The sequence below is a fragment of the Cebus imitator genome, unplaced genomic scaffold (assembly GCF_001604975.1).
Source record: "Cebus imitator isolate Cc_AM_T3 unplaced genomic scaffold, Cebus_imitator-1.0 Scaffold172, whole genome shotgun sequence".
In the NCBI taxonomy this organism is placed as follows: Eukaryota; Metazoa; Chordata; class Mammalia; order Primates; family Cebidae; genus Cebus; species Cebus imitator.
Genome location: NW_016107487.1, coordinates 3620025 through 3639847, shown reverse-complemented (window position 1 = coordinate 3639847; position 19823 = coordinate 3620025). Strand labels below are relative to the sequence as shown.

General features: G+C 36.9%; 1 protein-coding gene across 4 annotated transcripts in view; it reads left to right on the top strand.

The window, feature by feature from the left end:
• EML4 (EMAP like 4) overlaps nucleotides 1-19823 on the top strand; it is a 157759-nt gene that overhangs the window by 133991 nt on the left and 3945 nt on the right. For all 4 annotated transcript variants that reach the window (XM_017544876.1, XM_017544878.1, XM_017544879.2 and 1 more), the window contains 7 exons: nucleotides 773-898; nucleotides 984-1115; nucleotides 1874-1941; nucleotides 7619-7707; nucleotides 9112-9209; nucleotides 16563-16650; nucleotides 17150-17248. In XM_017544876.1, the coding sequence (XP_017400365.1) occupies nucleotides 773-898; nucleotides 984-1115; nucleotides 1874-1941; nucleotides 7619-7707; nucleotides 9112-9209; nucleotides 16563-16650; nucleotides 17150-17248 (700 nt within the window). The remainder of the gene's footprint in view (nucleotides 1-772; nucleotides 899-983; nucleotides 1116-1873; nucleotides 1942-7618; nucleotides 7708-9111; nucleotides 9210-16562; nucleotides 16651-17149; nucleotides 17249-19823) is intronic.

Genomic DNA, 19823 nt, shown 5'->3' with positions numbered 1-19823 from the left:
ATCCCACTTTATAAAGTGGGATTTATAATTTCATTATTTCAGAATCATTCTTTGAGATTATTATTAAATATATTAACATAGCATTCACTGAGATTGTTCCATATATTGCATGAAATGAAATTGCCCTCCCAAGGAGTCCTATTGGTTATAATACTTTACAAATATTGTTTTAATTTACAAAGAAATTCCACATTAATTTTAATTGACACATTGTAATTGAACATATTTATGGGATACAATCTGATGTCTTGATACAGATATGCTGTATAGTAATCCAGTCAGGATAGTTAGTATATCTGTCACCTAATGCATTTATCATTTTTTTGTAGTGAGAATATTTTTATATTTTGATCCTTAAACAATTAAGAGTAGGTAGGGCATGTATTATCTCATATTACAGAAAAATGCTTCTTAGACTAAGTAACTTACCCACAGTAACATAACTAATAAGTAACAAAACCCAACTACATTCTTCATGTGATCTAATAGAACTTACTTCTTTTTTCCATATTCTTAACGCTTAACTCTTAAAATCATATAAAATACACATTTAAAATTAACTGAAGCAAAGAATGTTGATGATTATAACTTCTGTATAATAAAATGTAATTGTCTGGACAAATAAATTAGTAGTATGAGATTACCATATTCAAATTTGGGATTTCATCATAATTACTCCATAATTGCTTACAGCTATAAATGCAGGCTTCAAGTAGTAATTAATGCATGTTAGTATGCATATGGTGACTTTACACTTTTTTTTTTTTTCTAGGTTCCTGATCAGTATGGCACAATCAGAGCTGTAGCAGAAGGAAAGGCAGATCAATTTTTAGTAGGCACATCACGAAACTTTATTTTACGGGGAACATTTAATGATGGCTTCCAAATAGAAGTACAAGTAAGCTGTATGATATTAACCATTAACTGAATATTTTCTATGATATTCTTTGGTTCTTATAACAGTGAGTGTCTTTCATTTTCAGGGTCATACAGATGAGCTTTGGGGTCTTGCCACACATCCCTTCAAAGATTTGCTCTTGACATGTGCTCAGGACAGGCAGGTCTGCCTGTGGAACTCAGTGGAACACAGGCTGGAATGGACCAGGCTGGTAGATGTGAGTGAAGCAAGATGTGATTATTAGTTCCCCCACAGGAACTCTTCATGCTGGCAGCTGAGCAGCAAAGTAAAAAGGACTAAGGGTGGATTCAAACCACTTAGTCTTACTTCCCTCTTACCATAACTAAACCATATGGTTTAGTAAAGGGGTGTTGGAGGTAAGAGGGAAGTGTTTAGTCTCAAAGTGTGAACATGAACCCATTTTAAAGAAGCAAGTTGGTAGTGTAAAAGCTCAACTTGTCTATCACCTTCAAGGGCAAAATCATAAAGATTTCATGTATCTATGTAGCATTAATTATTATGGAAATATTTGGGCTTTGAGTGGTGTTGTCATTGGGTTCAGTAAGTGCTGCTCACTAACAGGCTCTATTGTCTTATTTTTGAGTGGTCTCTTACTGTACTTTCTGTCAACTGCCACCCCAGTATCCACCTTGTCTAGCCCAAAAGGTATCTCCAGCTTCTTTGTGGACACTAAAGAACTACACCAATGTTTGTTGTTACTATCTTTATTATTTCACTCCCTAGCCACAAGCTGGTTGTCCCTTTACCTCACTACTCTGCCAGCATATCCCCTTCATGCTCTGAAATTCTTTTTCCTCTCATGTCCATGTGGTATTTCTCATTAGCTGCAATAAAGTTGATCAAAGTTTTATGTTTATATGAAACAAGTTATTTTCAAATGTTTTTGCTACTATCCCCATAGATCTAGGGAGACATTCTCATGTACTCCCCAACAGCTGTCTGTCTCTTTTCTAGGAACCAGGACACTGTGCAGATTTTCATCCAAGTGGCACAGTGGTGGCCATAGGAACGCACTCAGGCAGGTAGGGTCTTTAAGTAAGCTAAGTAATCTGAAGTCGTGGGATGTTTAAATGCTTATTTAGGAATGTTCTCAATCTGATTTGGAGAATTAATCTCTTAAGTGGCTCACTAATATGCTTGTTGTTCTGTATATTCATACAATTATTCAGTAACTGTTGAGCACCTGCCATTTGCTACATGCTATTGTGTGTATTCAGGATACATCAGAAAGCAAAACAAAAATACCTGCCCTGTGAAGCCCACGTTTTAGTGTGTATGGGGCAGAATAAAAAATAAGGCCTGATGCAGCCAGGTGCTGTAGCTTATGCTTATAATCTCAGCACTTGGGAGGCCAAGGTGGGCAGATCACCTGAGGTCAGGAGTTCAAGACCAGCCTGGCCAACATGGTGAAACCCTGTCTCTAGTAAAAATACAAAAATTAGTCAGCTGTGGTGGTGCACGCCTGTAATCCCAGCTATTTGGGAGGCTGAGGCAGGAGAATCTCTTGAACCTGAAAGACAGAGGTTGCAGTAAGCCGAGATTGTGCCACTGTACTCCAGCCTGGGCAACAGAGCAAGACCTTATTTCAAAAAAATAATAATAATAAAAATAATCCAGATGCAGTAACCCACACCAGTAATTCCAGTGCTTTGGGAGGCTGAGGCAGGAGGATCACTTGAAGCCAGGAGTTTGAGACCAGCCTGGGCAACATAGCGAGACTCCATCTCTACAAAAAATAAAATAATAACCATTATAATGAATTCTATTAGAAAATGTTAAGAACCATGCGAGGAGAAGGAGAACAGGGAAAAAGATGGGGGGATTAAAAGGGAGTTCAGTTGCAAAATGATAGTGGTCATTATAGGCTTCATTGAAGAGGAGTTGGCAGATTTGACTTGCCATTGTGAAATTACAAATGTCAGAAAATTTCTCTCATTTTTTTTTTATGCAAGGGTAGGATTTGAAGCACATATAACACAATTGAGTATTCATAAGTTGTTTGTGCTATACCTTTTGCCATCCTGTCTTTTATTAAATGCTACAGACATGTAATAAAAGATATATTTTCTAAAATTAAGACCTGACTTGCAAACCTTGCATAGTACCTTTCTAAGGTTAACATGTTTATAACTTACATATCTTTAATGGACTCGTCTTTATTGTCTCTGCTAGTAGGTAGTCTTCCTCACAAATAATTTTTTTAAGGAGGCAAAGAAAAACATGAAGTCACTTTCCCAAAATTAAACTCATTTAAAAATGTGGAATGCTGATTTTTAATGGGGTGAGACTATTGTGAACATACTTACATAAATATTTTTTGTTTATATATGACTTAAATATTTTAAATCAACCAATTCATTTAATTCTAACTAAATTTAGTCATTTAGAGGGTTTTTTGTAGCAATTTTTCCTTCTGGTGGTTAAATACAAATTAACACCTGGAATGTAAAAACATTCCAATTTATTCTTATAATGCTGCAGAATCTTTCAGAATAATGGACACACAGGTCTGTAAAGGTAATTGAATTATGAATATCTAATAGAGATGCTACTGACTGAAATAATTGATTTTTAGAATTAAGCTGCTTGAAAGAGCAATTAGTGATACTTTTTAGATACAGAAGGCTAGCTCAGATTTTCCCCAAAACACGTTAGTACTAGATCATTATGAGGTTTAAAATCCCTTAGACTTGGACATTTGTCCATCTGGACCAAGTTTGGTCCATTTTCTTTGAGAAAGACACTTGACAGGTCACTGCAGGATTTGGAGGAAATTATTTTCTTGAACCAAAAAGAATTGTTGTTAAGCATATAGGAAACCATCTGAGTTCAAGACCGGCAACATGGCAAAACCCCGTTGCTACAAAAAATTAGCCAGGCATGGTAGCACACACTTTTGTTCCCAGCTACTCAGGAGGCTGAGGTGGGAGGATCACCTGAGAGCCTGAGAGGTTGAGGCTGCAGTAAACTGTGATCATACCACTGCACTCTAGCCTGGGCAACAGAGTGAGACCCTGTCTTTAAAAAAAAAAAAAAAAAAAAAAGTAATAAGTTTTAAATGCTTGAGGGTGTCATAAAGCTTCCATAAACTCATTAAAAACTCACCTGATACACAGCAGCTCTGTATCTTGTCCTCTTGGTGTGTCAGTTCAGTCTGAATTGGGATATTATTTTGTTCCTGTACTCTAAAAAGGAACTTGGCATCAACTTTGGTATTTCTAGGCCCAGTGCAATTTCAGAGGGATAGTCATAAAAATTGGTTAATGAATTACATTCTCAGAAGAAACTTATAATCTGAGTTGCAATAAAGTATATTTCTTATGCTTTTTTAATTTTATATTTTACTTTTAATATTATTTTAAAATAAAAGAGAGATGAGGTGTCACTATGACGCTCAGTCTGGTTTTGAACTCCTGTTCAAGCGAACCTCCTGCCTCAGCCTCCCAAAGTGCTAGGATTACAAGCATGAGGTACCATGCCGGGCCTTCCTGTGCACTTTTTTTTTTTTTTTCTTTAAATCGGACTGACTATATATGGCTTGTACCTGTGCACTTTTTAAAATGAAAATAATTGCTAAATACGCAGCATATGGCTTCAAAGTGCCAGTTTTCCTGCTTATTTGCCTTTAAACTCAAATATTCACATATGAAAGCTATTTATCTTACCTGATTAGATGACAGAATTCGATTAGTTGCATAGAAGTTTCAGCCATAGTTCACAAATTACTGAAATTTATGAATGTGTTTAGTTAGAGATTTCTCTGATAGGTTTTACGGCCCCCTTACCATCTAACAAGGGCATTCCACAATTAACCTGAAAAACTGGTTCAGGCCATGATGGGAAGGTCATGCGTTGTTATCTCTTAGAATTAAGAAAAAGCCAACCAACATTTAATATCAATATGGACCTTAAGTCTGATAAAAAACATTTACAGTCTATTGTCTCTGAAGCCTGCTACCTGAAGACTTCATCTCCATGATAAAACTTTGGTCTCCACAACCTCATATCATAACCCAGACAGTTCTTTTCTACTGATAACTCTTTAAACCAATTGCCAATCAGAAAAATTTTAAATCTGACTATAACCTGGAAGCCCCCACCTACCTTCAAGTTGTCCTGCCTTTCCTGACCAAACCAATGTATATTTTAACATGTATCTGATTAATGTCTTATGTCACCTTAAAATGTATAAAACTAAGGCTGTGCCTCAACCACTTTGGGCACATGTTCTCTGAGGACTGTCTCATCATGCACCATGGTCACTCATATTTGGCTCAGAATAAATCTCTTCAAATATTTTACGGAGTTTAACTTTTTGTTGACAAGGTAAAAAATTGGGATCTTCAAGTCTTCAGTTCTACCTTGAATACACTAATCCCTGTTAAACCATATCACTAAGCTTTAAAAAAAAAATTCCTTCAAGCCTTTTTCTCTCTCCTAAATATTTCTTTTAAGGGGGAAATTGTCCCTTTCCAGATATGGGTTATCATGCTCACGCCCATAATCCCAATACTTTGGGAGGCCAAGGTGGGTGGATCAATTGAGGTCAGGAGTTTGAGAGCAGCCTGGTCAACATGGCAAAACCCCATCTCTGGGTGACAGAGTGACACTCCCTTTCAAAAAAACAAATCATTATGATTCTCTTTATTGGTTTTTATTAGTGGTGACATTTTTTCCATCTGAATAATTAAAAATGGAACGACTCAGAAGGTAGGAGCAGGTAAAAAATAAAGATTAAAAAAAAAAATTGCCCTGCATGATGGCTCATGCCTATAATCCCAGCACTTTTGGAGGCTGAGGCGGGAGGATCACCTGACGTCAGGAGTTCAAGACCAGCCAGGCCAACACAGTGAAACCCTGTCTTTACTAAAAGTGTAAAAATTAGCTGGGTGTGGTGGTGCGCACCTGTAATCCCAGCTACTCGGGAGACTGAGGCATTAGAATCGCTTGAATCCAGGAGGCAGAGGTTGTAGTGAGCCAAGATTGCACCACTGCACTCAAGACTGGGGGANCCAGGAGGCAGAGGTTGTAGTGAGCCAAGATTGCACCACTGCACTCAAGACTGGGGGACAAAAGTGAGTCTCCATCTCAAAAAAAAAAAAAAAACTTGCTGCTTTTTTTGCCCTGTCCAGTTTATGAATGAATTTTTAGTAACTTGTAGGCTATGGGCTGAAACTTTTAGGCAGTTAGCCTAATTTGTAAATTCTGTCATCTACTTACGTAAGAGAAATAGCATTTATATGTGAATACTTGAGTTTAAAGGCCAGTAAGTAGTGATTTTGTTTTTCTAGTCTTCTCCTGTTATTTCCATCCCATCCATTTTCCTCCTGTGTACTGTACTACTATTAAATACCTCTTGCCAAAATTTGACTTTTGCCATGTTCAAGACTTATTTTTGATTTATTTGTTCACTTATTCATTCTGCACATATTTAGTGCCTACTCTGATGTGGCAGTGCTCAACTCTGAATTCTTCCAACCAACTGTGCATGCTGCCATCCTCTCACTTATGCAGCCTTCAGTTTTTCTGTCCATGGTGCCCAACTTTGCTTCATATCCCTGGTCTCACCACATTCTTCTGAAGTACCCATCCTTTCCTTCAAATACTTTTAGAAAAAAGGTCTGATAATAGTGATTTAGGATGTAGTTGGATTTAAGTTGTTTTAGCTCTCAAGAGGCATTTGCATTTTGACTTTTCCTAGAAATGTGAATGCAAAAATATATATGTTGCAAAGAATTTAGAGCTTCCCTGTGTTAAGTGTTGGAGGTCCTGGGGTGGAGAGTGCTCCCTGCTGGTTCTTTTGAAATCACACCAAATGAATGGCTTGCTACGGTTGTCCGTGGTCCTTCTCACCTCCCTACCTATACAGCTGCTGTTCCTCCTGCCTAAAATGTCCGAACATTCCCTCAGTGTTCAGCTCAACCCATATGTTACGTCTTCCCTAAGGATGTTTTTCTGTTTGCTATCATTCATTTTCCTCCTGTGAGTTCCTCTATTGTATTGAGCCACCATTACTGAGGTTGAATTTATTCATTCTTTCTTTCAGTTGACTCATTTCCTTTCTCCCAACTTAAGTGTCTTGTTCTTTCCATCCCATCCTGTTGAAGAACACTAATCCCATATTTCTATTTAAATAGCGCCTAGCAAAGAGACAGGAATGGCATTCAGTGAATACCCAAATAGAAATGATATGCCTAGACCCATGTATATTTATGTATTTTGTATCTAGCAGCATTGTGCTAAATGAATTTATCCTTCATTAGAAGAAAATATGTCATACTTAAGGACTATTAAAAATTCTTAAAATTAAAAAAAAAAAGATCTGTCTGGGCACAGTGGCACATGCCTGTAATCTCATTACTTTGGGAGGCCAAGGTAGGGGGACTGCTTGAGGCCAGGAGTTCAAGACCAGCCTGGGTAACATAGTAAGACCCCATCTCTTAAAAAAAAAAAAAAAGAAAGAAAATAAATTAAAAATTAGCCAGCACGGAGATACAGCTATAGTTCCAGCTACTCAGGAAGCTGAGGTGTGGAATGGTGGTGTGAGCCCAGGAGTTCAAGGCTTGTAGTGACCTAGGATCATGCCATGCACACCAGCCTTACGAAAAAGCAAGACTCCCATCTCAAAAAAAAGAAAACAACTTTTGCTTCTATAAATGCTAATATCAGAAGAAAATTTTGATTTTCACTTCTTAACAGGTGGTTTGTTCTGGATGCAGAAACCAGAGATCTAGTTTCTATCCACACAGACGGGAATGAACAGCTCTCTGTAATGCGCTACTCAATAGGTAGGCAAATTTACTCCCACCTCCCACGACTGGCATTCACAGCGCTTCACTGTAATTGCATACTTTTACTTCTGATAAGGCTGACTTTTTTTTCTCTTTCTTTAGAGTTGTTAAATATTAAATATGTTTCCCCCAACATCAGATTAAATTCTGCTGCCAGAAACTGCAAAAGATCTGCTAAATAACATTCTGAATCATCAAATTTAGAATGGACTACTACAACTACATTTGCATTTGAAAGAAGGATAAAGTGCAATCAAATCCCCTTTTTTCCAGAACTGCTCATACTTAGAATTTTGAATAGGTATTAGGCTAAATGTCACATCTAGTTAGCAACCTTTTCTTTATATATAAGAGAATATAAAAGAAATTACAGAGAAATTCAAAATACACAAATTTTATAGGCCCTTCAAGTCCCTTAGCATCTAGTGCATTGTTTTGATAACATAGTAATGATTGGTTTGTTAATTAGATAAAATACAAAATACTTAGCAATTCTCTATAAGAATTTGTTATATTCCTTTAGCCTGCTTGAAAATAATTATTTGTATTTTATCCACAATATTAAGTTGATATGATAATACTCCAGTTACCTTTTTTTGTTATTAATGTGGCTTTGATTCATACCATTCTTCCCTGTAGTCTGACATTTTCTTTATTTGAAAATATATGCCAGTAGATGTTGGATTAGCACAGGATCCAAAGCATCTTTCTGATTGTTTCTCAGTTGTTTCAAAGGAAATACAGAGTAGTGTTCTTTAAATTGAAAAAGAAAGGTAAAGTATGTACTTGAAGCTGTAAGCCTGAAGAGAGTCCTCTTGAACAAAAATTTTAACATTTCTCTGGGGTTTGTTTTATTTTATTGTTTTTTAGTCTTGTAGTAGCAACTAACCACTGCAAATATAGCTGTCAAACTCCAGAGATCACGTGGACTTTATTGACCATTTGTTACATGCTTAGCACTGTGGTGGGTACTGGCAAGGACACCACAAAAGAAAGGAATGTGGTCTCTTCCCAAAGTACCTGCTCTGTGATTGGACATATATATGCTAGCTAAACTAAGCAGCAGTTCGCTCATCCTACCATGTAAACACGGTGTCCTTCTACCCAAGAAGGCAGGATAACCTCTCTGGAGCCAGTTTTTAGTTAACCAGAAAATGAGCCTAGAGTCCAAGGCTGTAAGCATCTCCAAGAAGGGACTGTGTAACATTAGACTGAATGACCATTTATTTTTCAAGTATACTTAGTGGATAGGATTCGTTCTTCAATTGCCAAACAACAGTTAAATTGATGAGATTTAACAGCATTTGTAAAATGAGTCATTTAGGGTCGATCTAGTAAAATTAACAGTAAATAAATTTATCAATATATTTCTCTACTCAACACTGACCTGTTTCATTTTAGATGGTACCTTCCTGGCTGTAGGATCTCATGACAACTTTATTTACCTCTATGTAGTCTCAGAAAATGGAAGAAAATATAGCAGATATGGAAGGTGCACTGTAAGTAATGAAGTAAAACAAGTAAAATTATTGGGAAACCTTACTTCTGTTAAAAACAAATGTTTACATCAATGTATGCATTGTTTCCTGTCATTAGCTGCTTGTCTTTGAAAACTGGAACTGGTAATACCTGACAGCAGAACATTAGAATTCCCTGTGTGCTCTCAAAAGACGTTTCCTTTTCATGGGGGTTTAATATTTGTCACTCCCTGACTAGTTTTAAGACAGTTTCTTAAAGCTATTTCCATAGGAAACCTTTAGAATAACACTTTTTGAAAATTGAATGAGTCAGAAATTTAAAAATCTCATGTTTAATCTTATGATTCTACCTACCTCAACACCCTATAACATCCTATATCACCTTTGCCACTAAAAATAAAATAATGTATATGGATATTTTTCTGCATTTAAGAGAGTTAATAGAAGGATGTTTCCTGTAATCTGTTGCCCACTTCTGCCGTGATTGGGTTATAATTATAGGATGTAAATTGGAATAAATTTCTGTAAGCATGCCAAGTACTGACTGTATGACAGGTATCCCCGTAGCAAAAGAAATGGCCCAGGCACCAATAATATGTACAACATGTGTTCCTTTGACCTTAAGAAGTACAGTCCAGCTGAGGCCAAGAAACGAAAGGTTGGCAATGTAGCGTAGTAGCTAAGAGCACAGACTCTTGGCCAGACTACCTTTGATTTGAATTCTTGCTTCACCACTTAGAAGCTAATGTGACCTTGGGTGAGTTATGTAAACTTTTCTTCGGTTTTCATATCTATAAAATGAGGATACCTGTAAAAGTAGTTTCTACTTCATAGGACTAAAACAAGTTAATGTATATAAAGTACTTAGTGCTACTGCTTGGCACATAATAAGTATTCAGTAAATGTTAACTACTATTTTTATAGAAGATGAGTTTCTTGGTATATATGTTTAGAAATTAGGATTAGCAAATCATGTGATGAATTAGTGGCACAGATTATTTAGCAGTCTTTATCATAAATCAGTTCATTTTAGTGAAATAAAAGAATTTTTAGAAGCATGTACATCTTATAATAAGCAAAATAAACTTCAGTATGGGTCTGAAATTTATTTTGCTTACCACATATAAGCAACAACTAGGCCATGTATTTGAGGAAGCAGACTTATTTGCCTTTTTGCATATTTTATAGCATATATTAAAACCAGTCCATTTGTAAACTAGTCTACAAGCAACTTAGAGTTAGGATTTGTCCAAAATATTTTTGTTTGCCTTGCCAATGAATCATTATCTATTTATTTAAATCTATCTTTTAATTTGTCAACTTAATGTTTGTCATATGGAATAGTATACATGATTAAATTAGATACTCCACCAAAAGAGATTTTCAGATCACTCAAGTTTACCAGGCCCCAAATTTTTCCTTTTTTTTTTTTAATTTTGTTTTCTTTCTTTCTTTTTTCTTTTTTTGGTTAGTTTCATTTTCATTTATTGAGACAGGATCTTACTCTGCCACCTAGGCTGGAGTGCAGTGCCTCGACCTCCTGAGCTGAAGCAATTCTCCTGCCTCAGCGTCCTGAGTAGCTGGCACCATAGGTTCATGCCACCTTGCTCAGCCTCAAGTAGTACTCCTGGCCTCAAGTAGCCCTCCCGCCTCAGCCTCCCAAAGTGATGAGATTAGGCATGAGCCACTGTGTCTGGCCAATTTTTAATCTCAACCTTTTTTAAAAAGTCCATGCCTTAATAAACTGTTTATCAAATATGACTTAATCTTGTAGAATCAAGATTTTACAGGTAGCTCTGTAGCACTTAGCCCACTTTCCAGAGAAGATTAATGACTTGTCATTGGTGTCATCTTGCCATAATGGCAGATCAAGGACTTGGCCACAGTTCTACTAACTCTTAGTAGTGCAGCCTTTTCAATGTACAGTAATACCTCTGATTTTTCATTACGTATCTTATATTACTGTGCTGTTACAGTGCAGTTGATCCAGAAGAGAGAGCAGTGTGTGACATTGGATAATCAGAATGATCTTGGAAGTACTGAGAAATGGCAAGTTGATCAAATGCAGGAGACTTGTCCTAATCCAGTTAGGAAGTTCTTATCTTTGAAGCATTTGAAGAAAGTATTATTTGGAGATACCCGTAGGAACTGTTACAACTTTACAGCACTGTTTGGGGTTGTAATGAAAGGTTCAGCCAGTAGTTCAACTAGAACTACTCTCAGAGTTCCAAATTCAAATGCTATTTTCTATTTCTAATAATATTCTTGTTACTACTCAACATTTAGGTGACTATTATAGCTGCAGAAGAACAGTAGACTTAGAGCTTTAGGAAGTGTCTCTAATAAACTATGATATCTCTAATTAAATGTCTCTAAATTATAAATATCTCTAATAAAAATAATAAATCTTATAACTTACAGTCCAACAAATTTTAAGTTATATGCATTTGGAGCCCCTTTTCACAGTAGCTGTTTATGTGGAAATGTCAGTTGAAAAGATGGCTGGTACCCAAAGATGTGAAACAGCACTTCTTGGTAGAGGGCAGCTAGGTGATACATGGGTCCCTTAATAAATGATGACATCATTACAGTCCAGGGCCTTGCTCTCAACTTCATAAGCTAAGAAACAAAACAAGATTCATTTTGGAAATATGGACTTACATCAACCAAGTTTTCCAAAGCTGCTTTGTGAAATGTCAATTTACAATAGGAACTATAACAGGTAAGGACACTAAATCCTAGTTTTCCCTGGCCAACCAAGTTGTCTCTCTAAGCAAACCTCAGGAAAGCATCTTTTAATCAGAATGCTAGTTTAGGCCAGGCATGGTAGCACATGCCTGTAATCCCATAATCCCAGCACTTGGGGAGGCTGAAGAGGCAGATCACTTGAGCCCATGAGTTCACATCCAGCCTGGGCAACAACATAATAAGACTCTTTATACACACACACATGCACACGCATGTAAGCTGGGTGTGGTGGCATGCACTATAGTCCCAGCTACTTGGAATGCTGAAATAGGATCAGGAGGTCAAGGTTGCAGTGAGCCATGTTGATGCCACTGCACTCTAGCCTGGGTGTCACAGCCAGACCCTGACTTAAAAAAAAAAAAGAAAAAGAAAAGAATGCTAGTTTATTCATAAAATACATAAAGGCCAAGGGGACAGGACATGAGCATCTTCCAGCCAATGCATTCCTTCCCTTTAGGGAAAGTACATATGAAGCCAAAGTAGAATCAGAAAGTGAGCAAATCCGGTGCTTGCATCCACAGTAGAGCAGTGATGGCCACTGGAACTGATCTCGGCTCAGGTCTCTCTACCCTGAACATAGGACACATTTGTCTCTGTGACTCTTTTGTCATTGCTAACCAGACTGGTGCCAACTCGTGTGGTTTTTTGGATAGATTCATACCTATAATCAGCTTATACTCTAGGCTTGCCAACCTTAGAGTCATTATGATTCTTTTCTGCCTCTTTCTGCTTAGGTTTGTGTTATGTTAATTCTAAAGTTTAACTTTCAGAGCTTCCAAACTAGAAGATATCCCATGGGGTTTCCATAAACTCACAGAACTTTACTCTTCCAGTCATTAAAACTTATTTCCATTTTCTACTGTCACGAAATACCTTTTACAATCTTTCTGAAGTTGATGTGCTTAAAATTTTGGCATTTCAGAAAACTTCAGATAAACTGGAAATTTGGCGATTTATCCTGTATTCCCTCTTCTGTGTGTTCTTTTAAAATATTAAGTCTGATCACAAAAGGACTATACAATTTATATTTAGAATCATTTTTCTCATTTATAAAGGATAGAAGAGACCATTATCTAGTTGCCGCTTTTATTTGATGAATAGAAAAGTAAGGCAACTGTACCAAAAGCTCATTTGTCACTTATCCTTTGTTTTGTGTTCTAAGCTCTGTGATCAAGCTAATCTTGATTAATCCAGTTACCTCACAGTTTAAACATATGCGTATACTAGTCTCCAAGGATGATGAACACTGAGGTGAAAATTTGATGTCTGATCAAACCTTAGAAACCTGAAAAATCTCAACATATGCAAGAAGAGCCTAGACAAGAGCACTTTTGGCTTCATCTTTTTTCACATACCCTGTCACTTCCTTTTTCTCTCCCATTTCTAATGCTTGCATTTACTTTTAATGTTGCGCAGTCTCTGTCACTTCAGAAACAGGACAAAAATAGGTGCAGTACAAGTAAACATTCTAATTCTTAATGAGTAAAAAACAAGCATGACTTAAATGCTATGCTTAAGCCAGGTGAGGTGACTCACACCTGTAATCTCAGCACTTTGAGATGCCAGGAGTTCAAGACCAGCCTGGGCAACTAACAAAGACCCTGTCTGTATTTAAAAAAAAAAAAAAAAAATGCTGTGCTTAATTTGCTCCAGAATCATCTGACCTAGTTTTGAACCCTGGCTATAACAATTATTTGTTACGTAGCTTCAGAAAAGTTCCTTTGTCTATGCATCCTAACCTTCTCACCTACTAAGTGGACATCCTCATTAAGGTTGCTATGAGATTTAGCTGTGATGATATATGCAAGCTACTCTGTAAATATTAGGTATTATTAGCAGCATTATTTTCCATGACTAAATGAGCCTGGGTTGTACCTACAGCTATTTTTCAGCATTTAACAGTAATCAAAGTTCAAAAATAATTTTACAATTATAAGCGTTGTGTATTTTCCTTGAAAGATTTTAAGTGTCCTGATTGACCTCAAGTTTCTATTCAGCTGGGCCCAGTGGCTCACACCTGTAATCTCAGCACTTTAGGGGGCCAAAGCAGGCAGATCTCCAGGTCAGGAGTTTGAGATCAGCCTGACCCACATGATGAAACTGTCTCTACTAAAAATACAAAAAAAAAAAAATTAGCCGGACATGGTAGCTGTAATCCCAGCTACTCATGAGGTTGAGGCAGAAGAATCGCATGAACCCAGGAGGTGGAAGTTGCATTGAGCTGAGATTGTGCCATTGCACTACAGCCTGGGTGACACAATGAGACTCATCTCAAAAAAAAAAAAAAAAGTTTCTATTCAATTTTCAGTGGAATTAAGATTATTTTATTATGTACCTGAGTGTCAACATAATGGCTTTCTGCTTGACTCAAATTCCTGTGTACCTTTTAACACTGGTTTACTCAAAGATCTTAGCCCAGGAGATATAGTATGTTGAAGTTGCAGTGATACTCTGAAAAGCATGACAAAATCTGTTCGAGTAGGCAAGAAGTGCTGATAAAAATAAGTTTGCTTTTCGCCAGGATTTTGTTAATTGGAAATACACATCAAAAAGAGAAAAAAAAAAGAATAAACACTTTATCTACCTAGAAATCACCAAGAAAATAAATCCTGAAATTAATGCAGGATTTCAGTAAGGTAATAGAATTCAGTATTGCTGTAACAGTTAAGAATTATGTGTAGTACCTATTCACTTGAACACATTAGGGATATGGTCTCATTTAAAAGAGGCCATCATGAACTTGGGATCCTTTCTTTCTAAGCCATCTTACTAATACGTTGCTTCCATTCTCAACATCATAACATGCTGCTGGAGCTCCAGCCATCCATCCTAATTCCAATAGAGCAAGGGACAAAAGGGCACTCCTTCCACTAAGTCAGTTCTCAGAGTTTTCCTGGAAGACCCACACAATGACTTCCACCCCTAGCTTCAAAAGTGCTGGGAAATAGTGTTTTAGCTGGGCACTGAACAGAAAAGGGATAATGTGCATTGGAAAGGCAACTAGCAGACTACATGCTAATCGCTAGGTAAAGACCACTTTCCCTCAAACCAGCAAAAGCATATCAAAAATGTCATGGGGAAAAAAATGCATTCACAACAGCAACAAAAACTGGATGCTTTGAGAATAGAAATAGCAACAAAGGCACAGGAAGCTGTGCAAAACACTGCTGAAAGACATAACTAAAATCTGAAAGATTTAGAGATAGCATTTTTTTTTTTTTTTTGAGACAGAGTCTCACTCTGTCATCAGGCTGGAGTGCAGTGGTGTGATCTCGGTCACTGCAACCTCCGACTCCGTGGTTCAAGTGATTCTCCTGCCTCAGCAGCCCGAGTAGCTGGGATTATAGGCACGTGCCACCACGCCCAGCTAATTTTTGTATTTTTAGTAGAGACGAGGTTTCACCATATTGGCCAGGATGGTCTCAGTCTCCTGACCTCGTGATCTGCCTGCCTTGGCCTCCCAAAGTACTGGGATTACAGATGTGCCTGTATCTAGAAACACAGCATGTTTCTAGATTTAAAAAAAAAAAAAAAAAAAAATTTTTTTAAATTTTAAAAAAAAAAAAAAAAAAAAAAAGCCTAATAAAGATATGTTTTCCACAAACTATTGTCTAAATTCTATACAATCTTATTTAGATTTTCTGCATATTTATGGGATTGATAAAATAGTTCTAGTTCATCTGAAATTTTCCACATATCACAGAACTATCACGGTTGGGAATGTACAGATAGACTAACAGAACAGAAAAGCATCCAGAAACAGATTTATGTTTTTGTGGCAGTTTTACTAAGTAATAAAAGGGGTATTTCAAATCAGTAGAGAAAAGAATAGACTTCTCTACCACAACTTGCTGTTCATAACATTAAATGCAATTCAGTTCCCTGAGAGTGCAGCAACACTTTAGGTACTTAGAATCCACGGGGGACTAGTTGCTACTGCTTTGGACTGCACAGATATAGAATATTTTTTATCATGGCAGAAAGTTCCACTGAACAGCATAGCTCTAGATGGACAAAAGTTAGATCCTAAATCAAGACCTTGGTTTTTTTTTTTTAACTCCCCAGGTAATTTTAAATCAGTTGCAAACCACTAATTCAGGTGGTAATCATCATGCAGTTGACAAAGATTTAACTCAAATATTTCTGAATTTTTTCTTCATAGCCATATTCTTCCACTCTGTCACTTGGGATTATTTTTGTGGTAACGCCATATGGCTACTTAATGACAATAATGAAAGGGCCAGCTTAGAATACTTTGTTTTCAAGGAGATATACTGAAATTTGTTCCTGTGTTTATGCCCATGGAGTCAAGTTTGAGGCTGTTTTTCTAAGCTGTGAATATACTCTGCATTAGCCTGTGAGTTGGGTAGAGCAAGGACACTGAGGTGGTGTGTGGGGAGGGTAATGTAAACCCCAGCAGCTGCATTTCATCTTTCCTTTGCTTATTTATTGGAATCAATGCCAGGCGGAAAATACTCACTTTCTTTTCTAAATATGAGTTAACAACTTTCCTAAGATCTTTTCTAAATTCCAATAAATGTGTATTCAGAAAACAGTATTGGCTAGCTGTTAAACTGTTTATTAGTCAGAACTCTAAATGCTAACAATTAATCTGTTATTTTCTAGGGACATTCCAGCTACATCACACACCTTGACTGGTCTCCAGACAACAAGTATATAATGTCTAACTCGGGAGACTATGAAATACTGTACTGTAAGTATGATTGATCATATATGTATATGGGCTGAGATGTGTCTGTCTGGGGCGCTAATGAACAGGCTGCATGGAATTTGAATTGTGCAGAGAATACTTGTCAACCCCTTTAACCTGACAAAGCATATGCTACACTGAGCTAAAGTAATGAGAATCTCAAATGTGGTTCACTTCTCCAAGAGTAATGAATGAATTTAATAGTGGAGAACTGAAGGCACATGTAGTAATAAGAAATTACTCCGTCAGATTGATACTGGAGGCAGGGAGGAATATAATGAATGGGCATTTATGCTTTTTAGAGAAAAAAAAATTCCATGGTTTGTAGTTTTATAAACCCTGTTAAAGTAAACACTTTCTTTTCCTTTTTAAATGTGTCTTAATGTTTTTCAGTGTATGGATTATAAATACAAGTAAACGTGGCTAGTTTGAATCAAGATGCACTTTCAAATACATTTGTACACAAGCACTATGATTATACTTCCTGTTTCTAAATTTAAAGGGGACATTCCAAATGGCTGCAAACTAATCAGGAATCGATCGGATTGTAAGGACATTGATTGGACAACATATACCTGTGTGCTAGGATTTCAAGTCTTTGGTAAGGACATGACACCTGATGTAAAGAGGTAGTTGTGGGGGTTTTCATATATAATAATTACTTGCTTGAATTAATAAATGAAAATAGTCTGTGTCTTTTTTACTTTTATCACTATTACTGTCAGCCTCAGAGAAATTAAATGTGTTAGGATTGAACCAACATGGGATTTGTATTCTGCAGCATCTAGCACTTTTGGTCCTCAATATGAAAGATGAGGAATATACATAGTAGTACAGATTACCTTCCCATTTTTCTTTAAGTGAAAATTAAGTCACTAAATTTGTAAAGGCATTTTTAAATAGTTTGAGATACCATACAATTCACCTATTTAAAGTATAAAATTCAGGCCAGGTGCGGTCACTCACAACTGTAATCCTAGCACTTTGGGAGAATGGGTGGGCAGATCACCTGAGGTCAGGAATTTGAGAACAGCCTGGCCAACATGGTGAAACCCTGACTCTACTAAAATACAAAAATTAGCCGGGTGTGGTGGCAGGTGCCTGTAATCCCAGCTAGTTGGGAGGCTGAGGCAGGAGAATCACTTGAACCTGGGAAGTGGAGGTTTCAGTGAGCTGAGACTGCATCGCTGCACTCCATCCTGGCCAGCAGAGCAAGACTCCATCTCATAAAGTATAAAATCCAGTGGTTTTTGTATACTTAGTTGTGTGACCATCAAAGTCTAATTTTAGAACATTTTCATTACCCCACAGAGAAACTGCATACCCATTAAGTTACCCCATCTCTATCTACTCTACCCCCCAGTGACCACTAATCTATGTTATTGATTTGCCTGTTCTGTATAGTTTCTACAAGGGGAGTCATACAGTATGTGATCCATTGAGAATAGCTTTTGATTTAGCATAACGTTTTCCAGGTTTATCCATGTTGTGATATGCATCAGTACCTCACTCTTTGTATGGCTGAATAATATCCCATTGTATTGATAGACCACATTTTGTTAATTCATTCATCAGTTGATGGACGCTTGGGTTGTTTCTACTTTTCAGCTATTATGAATAATACTGCCATGGACAGTCATGTGTAGGCTTTTGTGTAGACTTATTTTCATTTCTCTTGGGTATTTACCTAGGAGTAGAATTGCTGAGTCAAATGGTAACTGTATGTTTATTCTTTTGAGCAACTGCCAGACTTTTCCACAGTGACTCCATTTACATTCCCACCAGCTGTGTAGAAAGGTTCCGGTTTCTCCATGTCCTTGCGAGTGTGTATTATTCTCCTCCTTTTGCATGTGGATGTCTAGTCCCAACACCACTTGTTGAAATACAAAGGCATTTTTAGTAGAATTATATAAAGATGACAATGTGGGGCTTCTTCCTAATCTGACATTTTGGATATTTCTAGAAATGTCCTGACCTCTATGTCTGTTTTCTAAGCCTTCTTCAGTATTTGGGGGATCCTTCTGAAAGGGTTAGAAGATAGAAGAGTTAAAATAACAAAGCGTTATTTGCAAAGAATTAAAAAGAAATGTTATGCTCAGGTAATTAAAATCCTGGATATGGATGTGGCACCAATACCTAAAGCAGTACACAAAAATTAATATTTTCATATCTCTGCCTTCTGAAAATTGTGTTCCCCAGCCTGATTATAGATCTGAACATTTCTTTATTGCTATGTGCATTAGAAAAATAATCCATTATAGGTGATTGTTCTAAACACAAGTGCTATCAAGACAGAGAAGCCTAATAGGCCAGGAAGAAATTAAAAACAAAATAATTCTGCCCATAAACAATTTCATTCTTCTAGGTGAAAATGAAGCAGCGACCCATAGCTGGTAGCTTCTGTGGCTATTTTAATGAGACAATATTTATTAAATTATTGAGAGATATGAATTTTAAAGTGTTTTGACCTGTTTGAGCAAATTTACCAAAAACATGTTTGTTCTCTAGAGTAACATTCAACAAGTGGCCAACATCTCGACCCTTAAATGTTCCATAGTTTTAATCTAGCCTAATAGAGGTTTGTGAAAATTATGTTGAGCGTGATTAGTGCCGCATAATGATTCAGAATAATTAAATTTGGCCTGTCTTATCTTTGCAGATAATCTTTCCAGGAATACTGTGGGATAGCATGCTAAACTAGTGGATAGCCTATGCTTTCTATAAGAAAGAATCTCTCTGAGGTTTTCTTGAAGGTGCCTGCCTGAAAGAAAACCTAGAGTCCAGTTTGAAGACTTGGTGTTATGGCTTTGTTTTTGAACCTTGTTTATACAAGTAATTGATTCCCTCCATCCAGAAACTTTAAAAAGGAAGGGCTTATTGCTGAGTTGTCAGTGAAGCTGAATGTAAAATAAATTATTAGCACCACCTGGTGGTTACTGTTGAGTACCATTGAGTCTTTAAGTTTTCCATTTTGGGGCTATTTTGGTTTTTTATTAGATTTTGGACAGGACTTCATTTGAAGAACAGTGTGAGCCACTGAAAAATTTGTAAAGGAAATGTTAACAGCTAAGAGTCTGAACATAGATAAAAGCTAATCGGATTCTTTTTTTTTTTTGAGACGGAGTTTCACTCAGGTTACCCAGGCTGGAGTGCAATGGCGCAATCTCGGCTCACCA